The sequence below is a fragment of the Sorex fumeus genome, unplaced genomic scaffold, assembly GCF_029834395.1.
Source record: "Sorex fumeus unplaced genomic scaffold, SorFum_2.1 ptg000003l, whole genome shotgun sequence".
Lineage (NCBI taxonomy): Eukaryota > Metazoa > Chordata > Mammalia > Eulipotyphla > Soricidae > Sorex > Sorex fumeus.
The window spans coordinates 52,012,235-52,029,344 of NW_026606060.1; the positions used below are offsets into that span (position 1 = coordinate 52,012,235).

At 47.6% G+C, this 17,110-nt stretch overlaps 1 protein-coding gene across 1 annotated transcript in view; it reads right to left on the reverse strand.

The window, feature by feature from the left end:
• Window positions 1-7,739: 7,739 nt before the first annotated feature.
• ALDH1L2 (aldehyde dehydrogenase 1 family member L2) overlaps window positions 7,740-17,110 on the reverse strand; it is a 53,821-nt gene continuing 44,450 nt past the window's right edge. Inside the window, exons 21-23 of the mRNA XM_056116927.1 lie at window positions 14,169-14,274; window positions 8,348-8,547; window positions 7,740-7,822 (exon numbers count right to left, since the gene is read on the reverse strand). Of these exons, the coding sequence (XP_055972902.1) occupies window positions 7,767-7,822; window positions 8,348-8,547; window positions 14,169-14,274 (362 nt within the window). The 3' untranslated portion in view covers window positions 7,740-7,766. The remainder of the gene's footprint in view (window positions 7,823-8,347; window positions 8,548-14,168; window positions 14,275-17,110) is intronic.

Genomic DNA, 17,110 nt, shown 5'->3' on the forward strand with positions numbered 1-17,110 from the left:
CCAGATATAGTCCTACAGATCCCCCAAGGACTGAATCAGCCTGCCTGGTAGACTGGGTAACTGGGAATGATACACTCTGGCTCGCTGAGCACTGTTTGGAGGTTCCTTTCCATCTTAAAAAGTGGGATCAAATGAAACACCTGTGGCCATAGTGCTGAGAAAGTGGAGACAAGTTGTTTTGTCTGGGGGGCACACCTACCAGTGCTCAGGAGTTACTCCTGGCTCTGCACTTAGGAATCACTCCTGGTGATGCTCAGGGGACCATATCGGATGCCAGGGATGGAATATGCAAGGCAAGTGCCCTACCCACTGTACTATCTCTCCAGCCCAGGGTAAATGTAATTGATACACTTTCTCTGAAAATTTCCTATTCGAACTGTGATTGATTCTCCACCATCTGTGTGCGCCTACCAACGAGTCAGGGGTTGGGCTGGAAATGGTCATAAAACAAAGTATCCCAATGAGGACCAAGGAACATCCTGTGAGTAGAATAGGGAAAGATAGACATGTCTCATTCTTTTTTTTTTTTTTTTTGCTTTTTGGGTCACACCCGGCGATGCTCAGGGGTTACTCCTGGCTCATGCACTCAGGAATTGCTCCTGGCGGTGCTCAGGGGATCATATGGGGTGCTGGGAATCGAACCTGTGTCAGCCACGTTGGCTGCGTGCAAGGCAAACGCCCGACCTGCTGTGCTATTGCTCCAGCCCCGTCTCATTCTTAAAAAGGAGGTATATGAAGATATGGTTTCTTTCTTCTTTTGGAAGAAAGAACTGGATGGATATTTTATGATGATCTATTCTCTGTTGAGAGACCATAACTGATGTCAACTCTGGAGTAATCAGCAGAGGAGAGCCGATGGAATGTCATTGAGTTGCAGCATCAATAACCTTGTAAGCCAAACTATCACTGGACTTGTGGCATAATAAATGCACTGATTGGGGTCTTTTAAACATTATTTTTTGGTTTTTGAGCCACGCCCAGCGGTGCTCAGAGTTTAGTCCTGGCTCTTCACTCAAGGATCACTCATGGCAGGGCAAAGGGTGTGGTGCTGGGGATTGAACCCAGTCAGCTTTGGGCAAGGCAAAAGCCCTCCATTTATCTTCTTGCTCTGGACCCTTTTTATTGTTTTAATGGACTGTCATTGTCACTGTCACTGTCCTCCCGTTGTTCTATTTGCTCGAGCAGGCCCAGTAACGTCTCCGTTGGAGACTTTGTTGTTACTGTGTTTGGCATATCGAGTACGTCACGGGTAGCTTGCCAGGCTCTGCCCTGCGGGCAAGATACTCTCGGTAGCTTGCCAGGCTCTCCGAGAGGGGCAGAGGAATCAAACTCGGGTCGGCCATGTTGGCTGCATGCAAGGCAACCGCCCTACTGCTGTGCTATCGCACATGTTTAATGGACATGTTGTTTTAATGATATCTTCGTTTCAAATGTATAGCATCTGAATTGTTCCTCTATTTGTGCTTTGAAATGACCATCAAGACACCCATCACGACACCCTATAAGCTAATTCTCTGTCTTGTGAGAACTTTGAAGCGCTACTCTCCTAGCTCCTTTATTATGGTTTTGGGTGTTTCAAGGCCCACATTCAGGGACAGTCTGCTCGGGGCCAAGGAGCTAGTGCAAAGGGCTGGAGCACTTGCTTTGCATGGAGGGACCCCAGGATCGACCTCAGCACGACGTGGAACCTCAGGAACAGCCCCTATGCCCTGATCTGGGAGTAGCACGGCAGCACCATGGGATTGGACTCTCAAACCAAAGATAATTGTCAGATTCTAGACTCAGGCAGCAACACACAGCCTTTGAGAACCCACGAGTCACTAGGGCAAGAGCCAGCACAGAAGCTGACTGGGTCAAATCTACCTACAGGCCACTTAGCTCAGTTTTTGCACCTGTAAGGATAACAGTCCGTTCTTTAGAGGGTCCGGGTAAGTAATGAATTTACTCACATGAACTTAGGACAGTGTTTGGAAAGGGGTGGGGGGCATTATTATTATTATTATTATTATTATTATTGCTTTTTAGCTCACACCCGGAGATGCACAGGGGTTACTCCTGGCTCATGCACTCAGAAATTAATCCTGGTGGTGCTCGGGGGATCATATGGGATGCTGGGAATCAAACCCGGGTTGGCAGCATGCAAGGCAGACACTCTACCTGCTGTGCTATTGCTCCAGCCCTGGGCGGGGGGGGGACGGGCATTATTATGCTCTAAGATTAACACACAGTGGTGGCAGAATATGAGAGGATTATGAAATTACAGATAAGCTTTGACCCAGGAAGTTCGCTGCTAAGAATTTATCCTAATTAAGACAGCTATAGTCATGAATTTCTATGTGATTTATTATAACGTCTAAAAGAACACAAGAGGCCCTCAGTAAATGACAGCCGCTAATATTGACAGAAACGCTGCTCCTGGAGGTCACATCAGTTAGGAAGGCGGATAATTTCCTCCTCAGGAAAGGGATTCAGAACTGGGGCCAGCAGCTGCACAAGCTAGGGGAAAAGGCAGCTCAGATAGAGAAGGGAGCACCAAATAAATGGTGTTTGGAGGTTCCTCTCAGGATGGGAGATGTGTGATGAGAGTAGACTATAGACCGGACATGATTGCTACTCAATGTCTCTTTTGCAAACCATAGCACTCAAAAGGAGAGAGAGAACAAAGGGGAATGCCCTGCCACAGAGGTAGGGGGGGATGGGAGGGTGGGGGGAATGGGGTGTAGGAGGGATACTGGGATTAGTGGTAGTGGAGAATGGGCACTGGTGGGGATGATCATTGTATAACTGAAAGCCAAGCACAAAAATTTGTAAGTCTACAACTATACCTTATGGTGTTTCACTAATAAAAATTTAAGGAAAAAAAAAAAGAACTGGGGCCAGAATGCAGCTCTGGTAGGACACATGCCTTGCATCTGTGAGACCTTGGGTTCAATCCCCAGAACTGTTCACATGCCTGCACTTACACACACACATACACACACACACACACACACACACACACACACACACACACACTAGCTGAGCACCACTGGGTGTGAACCCCCAAACATGGCAAGGAGAGCAGAAAAGAAATGAAAACAGGAATATTTACAGCAGCCACACCTCACTCTGCTATTGGTCTGATCACAGCTTAAGTTTAGCAAAAAACTGGGATTGTCAGTGGCGGTGATAATGTAATTACTCAGCGTGATAATTTAATCACTTACTCGGTTGTGGGTCATTATGTTCCACTTCAAATTCACTGGTAATTTTCAATTTCACGGAGCCTTTGATTCCTAGCAGCAGTCAGATATAAAAACTCAAGCCAGTTAAGTATGTTAGAACTTGCTACAGGAAAAGGGAATTCTCTCTCTAGGGCAGAAGCTGGGCCCTTAGCAGGTCTGTGCATCTGTGCATCTCAGAGCGATTTCCAGCATATGTGTGTGTATCTGAACTTGGGAGATGAAAATATGTGTGTATGGGTGGGCATGGTGCTGGGATCCATAGTTTTTTTTTTTAATGGTTTATTTTTGTTTGGGGACCACACCTGGCTATACTAGGAATTCCTCCTGGCTCTGCACTCTGAAGGAGTGCCTGGTGGTACTTTGGGGGACTGTGTGGGATATCGGGGATCAAATTCGAGTTGACCACATGCCTGGCAAGCACCCTACCCACTGAATGATCTCTTCAGCCCCAATAGGATCCATAGATTTGAACAGATATTCTCAGTAAAGGTCTGTAGCCCAGAGAAGATAAAAAAAAAAAAACCATGGGCCCTGAGCTTACCATTACAGGGTGAAAGCTTTTCAGCATAGGCACATTTGTTTGCCAATTTATCTAGCATCAATCTTTAGTAATGGGAGCTCTTAAATCACACAGAACATGTGAAAACATTGTACTAAAAGGTGATTTCTTTCCAAATGAGGCCTTTGCCATTTTATCCAGGTATGAACTGTCACTTTGGATCCCAAAATCGTACATTTCAATTTAGAATTTCAGCTGCACCAAGCTCTGATGGAAAATGAGCTACAACTAAATTTAAAAAATGCTGGCAGGCCTAACTTCTTCACCCCATCACCCCAGGATGAGGCCCGCTTCCATGCTTCCCTTTCATTGTGTCTTGCCTTTGATTTGGTGGTTGTTTGCTTTTTAGTTTTTGAGGTCCTGGGATCACAGCCAACACATGCAAGGCAAGTACTCCACTGCTGAGTCACATTCCTGACCCCAGAGTTCTTCAAAGTCAAAGCAATCGGAAATGTGTTAGACTGAAGCTATAGTTTAAAGGATTAAAGCATAAATGTTAACCCGGTTGTAAACTTATTACCTAAATTATGTAACAATAGTACTTCTTTTTTTTTTTTTAAATTAACCATTGAATTGATCTAACCATCTTCTAGAGACTTTCATGATTTAGGGACTCAACTTCCAGTTGGATGGTGATAATTTATCAGTTAAGTATTTTTTGAGGGGAGGGTGATTCCTGGCTCTGTGATTATGATCTTTAAGCATTCCCAAAAGTGCTTGTCACTGTCACTGTCACTGTCCTCCCGTTGCTTGAGCGGGCCCAGTGATGTCTCCATTGTGAGACTCATTGTTACTGTGTTTGGCATATCGAATATGTTACAAGTAGCTTGCCAGGCTTTGCCATGCGGGCGAGATACTCTCGGTAACTTGCTGGGCTCTCCGAGAGGGGCGAAGGAATCGAACTCGGGTCAGCCATGTCGGCTGCATGCAAGGCAAATGCCCTACCGCTGTACTATCGCTCCAGCCCAAGCAGTGCTTGAGGACCATACAATGATTCAAACCACACGCAAGACAAGTGCCTTAAGCACCATGCTGTCTCTCCAGCTCTACTATTTTTGTCTTGACAAGGTGCAATTCTGTGCACCTTCCAGGGACCAACAGTTTCCATTCCCTGAGTGCAGACTGTAGACTTCCTGAAAGGTGGCATGTGTTTTAACCCACTGGAAAACGAGGTGGGATTTTAGTCCCACCTTTTAGCTGTCACCTGAGATATTGGGCATCATACAGCCAGCAAGTGGCAGAATCAGGGCAGGGGGTGGAGTGGGAAAGCTCGATGATGAGGTGTCCCGTGCAGGAGGAGTGACCGCAGAAGGCCAGCACCCCTTGCCGTGCCATCATCCCCTGGAGCCTCCCAGTGCTGCTGCTCCAGGTGCCATGCCAATACAGGATACGAGAGAAAGAGAACTGGAGTTGACGGTGACAGAAAGTGCCGTGGGAAGATGAATGGATTCATCAGGTTCAAGACTCTCACTATCGGTTTCAAAGAGGGATGGGGAAACCATTCACGTGGCAGCCCAAGGGAACCAGGCACAGTCTAAGGGGCTTCCAAGGTTGCACTGAAGAGCCTCAACAGAAGGCCTTGGCGGCTGGCCACCGTTCACATGCTCGGATGAGCCTCACCCAAGTGAGAACCAGCAAAAAAACCCAGGTATGCGGGACCCATGACTGAGATTCCCAAGCCCACTCAGATCAGGACTGGGCCTCCTCCTCCCCAGACCCCCAGTTTTCCAGTAGCTTGGCAGTCACACCCACAAACTGCCCCCGGCACCATGTACTCTCAACAGACAAGACCCAGAGACTATAAACTAAAGCTCCCAGAAGAGAGCGCCGCAGAATTTCCTGTTATAATATATAATTTCCTCTTATACTCTAGCCTATTTAAGTACCAAAAGTAGCACACATTTGTTTGGTTTTAACATACTTGCTTGTATTCTCTTATATACGGGCTTAAATGGCTCCAGAATGAAACACAACAACCTTCACACACTTCCCTCTTATTGTGGTGGGAAGGTGCTCGGTGGTGGGATTAGTGTTTGAATATTATCTGCAATGAACTATTGTGAACTACTTTATGAAAATAGGTAAGGTAAAGGTAAAGGCCCTCCCGCTGTTCATCGATTTGCTCGAGCGGGCCCAGTAACGTCTCCATTGGAGATTTTGTTGTTACTGTGTCTGGCATATCGAATACGTCACAGGGAGCTTGCCAGGCTCTGCCGTGCGGGCGAGATACTCTAATGTGTTTTTTTTTTTTCCCCTTTTTGGGTCACACCTGGCCGATGCACAAGGGGTTACTCCAGGCTCTGCACTCAGGAATTACTCCTGGTGGTGCTCAGGAAACCATATGGGATGCTGGGAATTGAACCCAGGTCAGCCGCGTGCAAGGTAAATGCACTACCTGCTGCACTAACATGCCAGCCCCAAAATATATACAAATTGTAAAAAAAAAAAAAAAAAAAGAAGGCCCCTCGCATAAGGAAGGTGCCCCACCCCCCTCTTTCATGGGAAAGGCAACAGAGGTTGAGAGAAGTTGCACAACTTTTTCAAATTCACAGACCTGGAGGGGATGACCTGGATCAGCCTCTAAGGCAGTTTGCTTTCCACTGCCTTCACAGTCTCTTACAGGACAGCCCCATGCATGGCTCTGTCTCAGACTCCCATGTTCCCACTAGGAACTATTTCCCAGCATCTAAGCCCTTGGATATCAAGGGCACATCATTGCAGTTGGTCTATATCTCAGAATACAGCATCACGCTTCGGACGCAGTATTTACTCAAGAAGCGCTTTTAGGATGGTCACCCTTCACAGTGGGCTGGAAAACAGAACACCAAAGGCATATAGATGTATCTTATTTCCAAACAGGAGGGAAAAAGAAATTTCCCTCACATTCATTAGGGGATGAACTGTCCCTCGAGAGCAAAATTATAGACAAGGTTTTTTTTTTTTTAAAAAAAAACAATCTTGGGGGCTAGAGCGATAGCACAGTGCGTAGGGCATTTGCCTCGCAAGCAGTCAACCTGGGTTCAATTCCCAGCATCCCATATGGTCCCTTGAGCACCGCCAGGAGTAATACCTGAGTGCAGAGTCAGGAGTAAACCCTGTGCATCACCGAGTGTGACCCAAAAACAAACAAAGAAAAATAACCCTCCTCCCCCCGTTGGTTCTTGTGATCCCCAGGGCCCTACACAATGGGTGGCTGTGCTGTCAGGAGAACCCTGGCACAGAGGTGTTGCCAGGTATTGTCCCCGAGGCCTGTCACAAGGGACATGTCCTCTGCCCCCGCAGAAAGGCCCAAGTGGTCATTTCAAGACAAATAACCATTCTGAGGCTGAAAACAGGAAGCAGCTTAGCAGTTTCAAAATCGAGGATGGGCATGGGGGTGGCAGGAGGGAAACTAGGAATACTGGTGGTAGGAAATGTGCACTGGTGAAGGGATGGGTGTTGAGTGTTGTATGACTGACACCCAATCACGAACAACTTTGTAACTGTGTATCTCACAGTGTAGCACTGTAGCACCGTCCTCCCATTGTCCATCAATTTTACTCTAGTGGGCCAAGTAACGTCTCCATTGTGAGACTTTGTGTTACTGTGTTTTGCATATCGAATACGCTTGCCAGGCTCTGCCCTGCGGGCGAGATACTCTCGGTAGCTTGCTGGGCTCTTTGAGAGGGGTGGAGGAATCAGAACCCTGGTTGGCCATGTCGGCCGAGTGCAAGGCAAATACCCTACCTGCTGTGCTATTGCTCCAGTCAGTGATTCAATTAAAAAAAAATTTTTTTTAAATCCATGGGTGGTACATAACAGAGTCAACAAGAACAAATGATTCCACGGTGGAAGGGGGCCTTAGAAGTACCCGGCACGATGGCAGTGCACCCACGTGTGGCCTCATCCAGGTCCAAGAACATTTGTCTGGGCTGGAGGCTGCGGTACCCCCTGAGAGGTGGGGCGAGGTGCTGAACCCGAGTGTCTCTGGGGAGTGCCTCGCTCTAGTACTCCAGCGTCACCGTCTTGGTCTTGAGGTATTCGTTGAGCGCTTCCTCCCCTGGGGAAGAGAGAAGCAGGTGACGGCCATGTTCACAGAGGACGTGGAGGCCGCTGTCCCAGACCATGCAAGACTGTCACAGGGCTCAGTTAAGGGAAGGTGGCCCAGGGCAGTGCGTCCCAAACTTCTGAAATCACTTGAATCACCTGAAGATTAGAAGAAACTGGAGTCTGCTTCCTTTATGTAGAGCACTGGCCTGAGAGTCCTTCTTTGCTTCCTTCTGTCCTCCCTGCCTTCTCCCTTCCCCCTGCTCTCCCCCTTTCTTCCTTCTTCCCCCTCCTCCCCTCCCCTCTCTTTTCTTCCTTCTCCCTCCCTTTCACCCTCCCTCCCTTCCTTCCTTCCTTCCTTCCTTCCTTCCTTCCTTCCTTCCTTCCTTCTTGTTATAATCACTAAGAATGTTCAGCCTTACGACATCTTAGAGGATGCAGATCCAGCCGTGCTAAAGTCAGGTTTTTGGAAACAACATGGGGCAGCTTCCCTGCCTGAGAAGCAGCTAGCAGCACCCATCCCACCAAGCCCACCTACCTAGGTCTTTGCCAAAGCCAGATTGCTTCACTCCACCAAAAGGGGCCGCCACGTCCGTCTTGTTGTAGGTGTTAATAAACACTGTTCCTGCATCCAGTTTCTCACTCACATACAGCGCTTTATTTATGTCCCGGGTGAAAACCCCGGACGCCAGGCCGTACTCTGTATTGTTCGCTCGCTGCAACACACCATCAATGTCCCTGCAAGGTGTTTTTAGGAAGATGTCACATACCATCAAGACAAAGCAAGCGCGTTTGTGTCATGCCCTATTTGTTGCCCTCCATGCTAGAAACAGAGAAGCATTCCTGCTGATATGCTTACATTTTTTTTTCTGCTTTTAGGGTCACACCTGGCGATGCTCAGGGGACCATATGGGATGCTGGGAATCGAACCTGGGTCGGCTGTGTGCAAGGCAAATGCCCTACCCACTGTGCTATTGCTCCAGCCCCTATACTTACATTTTTTACAAATGAAATACTGCAGGCCTACACCCAAAGACCTAATTCAACATTAACAACTCTAGTATTCTATTTTCCAAACACAGCATGCAACATTTTTTGCATTTTGTTACCACCGCATAGTTCCACTGGGGCTCGAACCCAGAACCTTCTGCATGTAAAGCAGACATCATAACCGCTACACTATGTTAGGCTGGAGCAATAGCACAGCAGGTAGGGTGTTTACCTTGCACATGGCTGACACGGCCAACCCAAGTTCGATTTCTTCGCCCCTCTTGGAGAGCCCAGCAAGCTACCGAGAGTATCTCACCCGCACAGCAAAGCCTGGCAAGCTCCCTGGGACGTATTCGATATGCCAGACACAGTAACAACAAGTCTCACAATGAAGACATTACTGGGCCCGCTCGAGCAAATCGATAAACAACGGGAGGACAGGGACAGTGATAGTGTCAGTGACAGTGCTTTTGTTGTTGTTTTTGCCATTGGTTTTGTGATTTGAGCCACACTCTGCAGTGTTTAGAGCTGACTCCTGGCTCTGTGCTGAGGCATCACTCCTGGTGGTGCCTGGGGAACTACATGCAATGACGGGGATTGAACCAGGGTTGGCTGTGTGCAAGGCATGCATCCAAATGCCTGGACTACCTCCCCAGCCTGCAACACCTTAAAACAAATCTAATCTTATTCTTTTTTTTTTTTATTTTAAACCTTATTCATTAGTTCTCTTTAAAGACTCCCCCACTGCCCCCCTTTCCCTGTGCCCCTATTTTAGGTACAGTCTAAGAGCACCCCACTTGGCCCACTTAGTAGGTACACTTTCACAGTTGAAGCTTGCTCAGTGCTTTGCCCTCTTGAGAATGGGGCTCACAGCCAGATCGTGTGGGTGACTTGGGGTGAATGCCCTCATTCCCCCTTCCTTTCCACCTTTGTTTATCCTGCTAAAAATGGAAAAACTAGGGCTGGGGAGATAGTACAGTGGGTAGGGCGTTTGCCTGGCAACAGACCACCAGGGTTCAATCCCCAGCATCTCATATGGTCCCCCGAGGCAGAAATAATTCCTAAATTCAGAGCCAGGAGTAGGAGTAACCCCTGAACATCGCTGGGTCTCTCTCTCTCTCTCTCTCTCTCTCTCTCTCTCTCTCTCTCACACACACACACACACACACACACCACACACACACACACACACACACACACAAGCAAATGCTAATAAAAGATGCAATGAAAATAATCCTACTGTTGAGAGGATGAAATGAATTAAGTGTTCCTGGAACATGGGGCCAGTAAAGCTCAACAGGTCCTCTATATGGGGATGGAGCAATAACACAGCGGGTAGGGCGTTTGCCTTGCAGGTGGCCGACCCAAGTTCAATTCCCAGCATCCCATATGGTCCCCCAAGCACTGCCAAGAGTGATTTCTGAGTGCATGGACCAGGAGAAACCCCTGTGCATCACTGGGTGTGACCCCAAAAGAAAAAAAAAGAAGTCCTCTATAAATCCGGCACATTGTTCTCCAGTTCAGTGTGTTGTACGTTTGCCTTTCCCCTCTCAACTAGACTAGAGATTATGGGGAGGGGATGAAGGGTAGGAATATTTTTCTTTGTGGGGGCGGGGAGACCTCCCCAGTGATGCTCAGGAGGTCTGGGGGGGCCCTACCCGTAATTCTCAGCCAACCAGGCCATTGGCTCAACGCAACGGCCAGAAGATCTGACGCTGCCTGGGGTCTGCAGTGTTGGGAACTCCCTGATTAGGCTCTGGGGACCATAAGGAGCCAGGGATCAAACCCAGGTCAGGAGCATGCCTACCTGTCCCCTAAACAGTATCCTATGTCCTGGTTCCAGGGATAGTGCCTCATACCCTGAGGCTGTAGCAGCTGGAGAGAGAGTATAGCACAGTGGGTCGGGTAGGGCGTTTGCCTTGCACGTGGCCCACTCGGCCGACCCAAGTTTGATTCCTCCACCCCTGTCAGAGAGCTCAGCAAGCAACCAAGAGTATCTCTCCCGCACGGCAAAGCCTGGCAAGCTACCTGTGACATATTTGATATGCCAAAACCAGTAACAACAAGTCTCAGGATGGAGACGTTACTGGGCCCGCTCGACAAAATCGATGAACAACAGGAGGACAGAGCTACAGTGCTAAAAAAAGTCGAGTGAGGGAATCCCGTGCATTGGGTGGGCAGGCTTTGGACCGACCCCATGGGTCTGTATGCCAGGCACACAAGCTCAGTCATCTCTCTGAGGGGGCCAGTTCCAATGCTCATGTCAAGCAAGTCTCTCCCCTTGGCATGTGCCATGTAGACATGTAGGACATACATTTTCTACACCATGGCCAGGAAATACACGCTAAGGACTGCCTCGAGTGTTCTCGCACTGAGAGCTCTACTCCAAAATGGAAGGGGAGGCTCTTGGTGCTGAGTGAGCGGAGAGGCAGCTCAGGTTTCAGAGTTGGGTCACCCTGAAGAATCTTCCCAGGGAGGCTTGAAGCTCCACTATTGTGGGCTGGAGGTTGGTGGGCGCAGGTGGCTGGGGTGGGGAGCGGATGGGGGTGTCTGCTAAAACTCCGGCTTCTTGAAACTCTGCACAGACTGGGGCTGTGGAGGCTGATGGGCTGGCCAAGATGGGCTCCTTGTCAGTGCTTCCAGGGGCAGCCACATTCGCGGCTTCACAGTGCATGTGACAACAAGCTAACGATGCAATAATGGTCCCAGCGGCAGATGCTTGGACTTTTTTCATCCTCAGAATGACCACATAAAAAAAAGGCAGGTATTGGGGCTGGAGCAATAGCACAGCGGGTAGAGTGTTTGCCTTGCATGTGTCTGACCCGGGTTCAATTCCCAGCATCCCATGTGGTCCCCTGAGCACCACCAGGAGTGATTCCTGAGTGCAGAGTCAGGAGTAACCCCTATGCATCACTGGGTGTAACCCCCCCCCCAAAAAAGGGCAGGTATGATGAACAAACCAATTTTACAAGAAGGGCAGAGTGAGTGAGGCCCTGGCCCTAGCTGGCTGGCTGACCACACCCAGAAATCAGCCTCTGCCCCCTTGCACCCTCCTGCCTCAGTCCTCTGTATGAGCTGCTCATCTCCTTGTCTGGCCCCATCTTGATGAGGGGCACCTGGGTCACAGGAACTGTGACTTCTGTAAGGCCAGAGCAAAGCAGGGTATTCTCCAATGTTGTGACAAAATAACAGCGTGGTACCTTCTCTCCAGCCAAAGATGCTTACAATGTGTCTATCCAAGAAGCCAAGAAGACCTGAACTCTCCTCTATTCTGATATCAGCCACTTTCTATTTGTTTGGAGTGGGGTGGCACACCCAGCAGTGCTCACAGGTTACTGCTGACTCTGAACTCAGGAATTATTCCTGATGGTGCATAGGGGTTGGCCATGTTGTCTGCGTGCAAGGCAATAGCACAGCGGGTAGGGCGTTTGCCTTGCACGCAGCCAACATGGCCGACCCGAGTTCGATTCCTCCACCCCTCTTGAAGAACCCAGCAAGCTACCGAGAGGATCTCACCCGCACAGCAGAGCCTGGCAAGCTCCCCATGACGTATTCGATATGCCAGACACAGTAACAACAAAGTCTCCAATGGAGACGTTACTGGGCCCGCTCGAGCAAATCGATGATCAACGGGAGGTGCATAGGGGACTATGTGGGATGCTGGGGAGTGAATTTGGGTCAGCTGTGTGTGAGGGAGGTGCCTTATCCACTGAATCATCTCTCCAGTCCCTGCCACTTTCTACTTTCTCAAGAAAATTAAAGTTGGCATTCTGAAGAATTTTGCACATCATACCAGGGGAGTCTATTGTAATAAATATTCTTCGATGAGCTCAGTTACCATCTGTTCCTCTTTGCTAAACACATAACGTTTTACATACTATAAAAAGCCAGTATATAATTAACAGTAATAAATTATAATATTATAATAAGTCCGTATATGCCAATATATCATTTCTATATGGTGATTATAAAAATTTATAGCCTCCATGTCGTCCACATTATTTCTATAAAAAGTCCAATATTGAGTGTTGGAGGAGGGCGTAATCTCCTATAACAGAAGCAATCTTTCCTGAAGAAAATTGAGTTTCACAGTCGCATCCTTCCTACAAACTCTGAATATTAAAATGAGTTTTGTTCTTCCCCTTGTTCCAGAGTCGTTTCTAATGTCGAATGTTCAAAACCTAAAGTTTGGGCTGGAGATTTAGTATGGGGGTTAGGGTGCTCGCCTTGCACGTGACCCACCCTGACTCAATTCTTGGCACTGTAGATGGTTTTCTGAGCATCGTTAAGAGTGACCCCTAAGCATAAAGCTAGGAGTATGCCCTGAGCACTCCTGGCCCCCAAACCCAATACTCCAATAGAGACAAAATCAAGCTGAAAACTGATCCTGTAAATCCTAGAATGTTAACCATTAACTCAGACTTATAATGATTATCTGTTAGAATAAGAAGCAAAATTATATAGCTGGTGGGCTGGAGCGATAGCACAGCGGGTAGGGCATTTGCCTTGCATGCGGCCGACCCGGGTCGAATCCCAGCATCCCATATGGCCCCCTGAGCACTGCCAGGAGTAATTCCTGAGTGCAGAGCCAGGAGTAATCCCTGAGCATCGTTGGGTGTGACCCACAAAGAAAACAAACAAACAAACAAACAAAAATTATATATCTGGTTATCATTTTCTCTTACTCTTTCCTTTATTAGGGTGGGGGCAATACCTGGTAGTACTCAGGTCTTACTCCTAGCTCTGCACTCAGGGATCATTCCTGGTGGGGACTCAGAAGTCATATAGAATTCTGGGGATCATACCCACATTGTCTGTGCACAAGGTAATCCTTTACCCACTGTGCGATCTCTCTGGGGCCTTAATTTCTTTTTCTTTTTTTGCCATTGGGGAACAAACACAGGGTCTCATACATGGAAAGCCTATGCAAGTCAGTTATTCTTATGGTAGAAGATTACACATTTCTTGGTCACTTCATCCTCAAAAAGCTGAACACGCATTCTTCTCCAGTGTGCATGGAACATTCTCCAAGATAGACCATATGCTGAGCCGCAAAACATATCTCCATAAAATTAAGAAGAGAGAGATTGTATCAACGATCTTCTCAGCCCTCTCGGAGAGCCCAGCAAGTTACCGAGAGTATCCCGCCCACACAGCAGAGCCTGGCAAGCTCCCCGTGGCGTATTCGATAGGCCAAAAACAGTAACAACAAGTCTCACAATGGAGACGTTACTGGTGCCTGCTCTAGCAAATCAATGAACAATGGGAAGACAGTGCTACAGTGCTACATGCTATGTATATAGTGCAATAGTAGAAGGAAAAGAACTTGATCTAGTTAGAATCTGTTCAACTGAGCACAAGGAACATACCCATTTGGGAATTTAGAAATGATCATAATAGGCCCGAAGGATTCCTCTTTGGCAAGATGCATGTGGTCCTCCACATCTGTGAAGACGGTGGGTTCCATAAAGAAGCCTAGAGGGGAATAAGAAGGAAAAAGCAGCAATTGTAGAGGACTTTATTGTTATTATTATTATTTTGGTTTTGGGGCCACACCTGGTGATGCTCAGGGGTTATTCTTGGCTCTGCATTCATGAATTACTACTGGCGGTGCTTGGGGGAATCATATGGAATGCCAGGAATCGAACCTGGGTCGGCCATGTAAAGGGCAAATACCCACCCACTGTACTATCTCTCTGGCTCCTATAGAGTAATTTTCAATGATATTTCTTCTCTCATTTAATTTCGTTCCATGTTAACTGGGCTGGAGTGATAGCACAGCGGGTAGGGCATTTGCCTTGCACATAGCCAAGATGACCGACCCAAGTTCAATTCCTCCACCCCTCTTGGAGAGCCTGGCAAACTACCGAAAGTATCTCGTCTGCACAGCAAAGCCTGGCAAGCTACCTGTGACGTATTTGATATGCCAAAAACAAGTGTCACAATGGAGACATTACTGGGCCCACTCGAGAAAATCGATGATCAACGGGAGGACAGTGACAGTGACAGTGATACGTTAACTGCTTCTCTTCTGGACCAATAAAACAATGCTTCAGTTTTCCTCTTTAGAACTAGCAGGACTCAGTTCTCGTTTTTAAAATAGCTTTCATACAAAAATACCAAATAAATGGAAAAGTAGAGAAAATAATATATGAAGAGCAAAATCAATATTTGTGCTTAGTATATTGTAAATTCCACAGAATTCACAAATTCACCTTCAAGTATTTCAGCACACATGCATAAAAAATAAGGATAAATATCTCACATAGCACATCACACCTAACAAAACTGATGCTAATTCCATATTCATAGTTGGTATTAGTTTTTTTTAACTTTTAGTATTTTTAAACTAAATGGAAACATTTGGTTTTTAAAAAAAATCACATTGTTTAGTTACAGGTTGCACAATAAAGTGAGTCAATATTTATCATCTGTTTCAAACTATCTGAAAGTATCTCTTAATAATTAATTGACTTGATTCTAAATTCAAATAAATTATTATTATTGTTATTGGGAGCATCCCTGATGGTGCTTGGAAAGCCAAAACTAGGACTCCCATATACAAAGCATCATATCCCCCCAGTTCTGATAATTGGGTCTTTAGCGTCTATTAATTGGCACATTTGTCCTTACCGATGCCTCTTCATTTTCACCCCATTAACTTATTAAACATACTGAGTCAGGAACCAGAGTGCTAGTACAGCTGGCAGGGCATTTGCCTTGCACATGTCCAACCAGGTTCAATCCCCTCTACCACATAGGGTCCCCTGAACACTGCAGGAGTGGTCCCTGAATGCAGAACCAGAAGTAAGCCCTGAGCACCACCAGGTGTGACACCCTCCACCCCCTCCACTTTTTCTTGAGTCAGGAACTGGAGGGATAATATAGGACTTAAAAGACTTGCCTTGCAGGCCCTCAATCCTGATTCTTTTCGGGGTTCCAATGGTACTTGAGCACTGTCAGGAGCAACCCCTGAGCACAGAACTGGGTGTGGCCCCCAAATTCAATAAATAAATAAATAAACACAGAGAGCAAGTCATCCTGTAAGAATAGCTTAACATTTTATCTTATTAAAAACGTTTTATTATGATTTTTCTTGAGGCCACACCCAGTGGTGCTCAGAGGCTACTCCTGGCTCAGTGCTTGGGGGTCTCTCCCAGCAGAGCTCAGGAGACCATGAGAGAGAACCCAGCCTGCATGCACGCACTCCAGCCCTTTGATCATCCCCTGGTTTAAATATTAAATATCTCCCTGCACTTTCTATTTGCCATCGCTTTCCTGGGATGTTGGCTGCATGCAAGGCAAACTCCCTACCGCTGTGCTATCCCTCTAGCACTTGTACAGCGTTGGGGCACGATACTCCTCCAAGGGTGAAAAAATGAGCTTTGGCAGTTGTGTGTCTCTGGTTCCCAGGCCACTGGGATATCCACCTGTCTCAGTCCCAGGCTCCTGCTCTAGAAATGGAAGTCAGTCTCTCCGCTGGCCCAGAGAGAGCCTCACAGCACCAGTCAACATCCCTTGTGCCTGCAGGGCATGGTCAACCTCCACCCTGATTTACCGTCCACCTTTGATCTCCCAGCCCTATGAGAAGGACACGTCCAGCCCATCCCCTTCATAGAGATGAAAAGGGCAATCAAGGACCATCAGGCTTAAATTGGCAGCCACTGCTAAGTGGCTGGAGGATCTAGAGATCAATTCTTTTCTATTCATAACATGGATGTCATCTGGAGCGATAGCACAGCGGTAGGGCGTTTGCCTTGCACGCAGCCAACATGGCCGACCCAAGTTCGATTCCTCTGCCCCTCTCGGAGAGCCCGGCAAGCTACCGAGAGTATCTCGCCCGCACAGCAGAGCCTGGCAAGCTACTAGTGATGTATTCGATATGCCAAACACAGTAACAACAAAGTCTCCAATGGAGACGTTACTGGGCCCACTCGCTCGAGCAAATCGATGATCAACGGGAGGGCCTTTACTTTACTTTTTACTTCCTGGGATGTTATTTCATGATATTTCATATCCTGTATTTCTCCAGCATTTTCTCAGATGGCAAAATGTGACTGAAAGCCATGAGTAGATTGAGCGCAAACATTTTTGGTAAGAACATCCCAGAGGGACTGGTGGGTGCTGACCCAAATCTCCTATGGATGCATCAGATCCAGCTTCCCTGCTTTCCACAACTGCTAGGGGGTCAGGAAGATAGTACAGCAGAAAGTGCTGCATAGGCCTTCCATGTGGCCCACCCAGGTTCCATCCCCAGCACTCTGTATGATCTCCCAAGCCCACTGGGAGTGATCTCTGAGTGCAGAGCCAG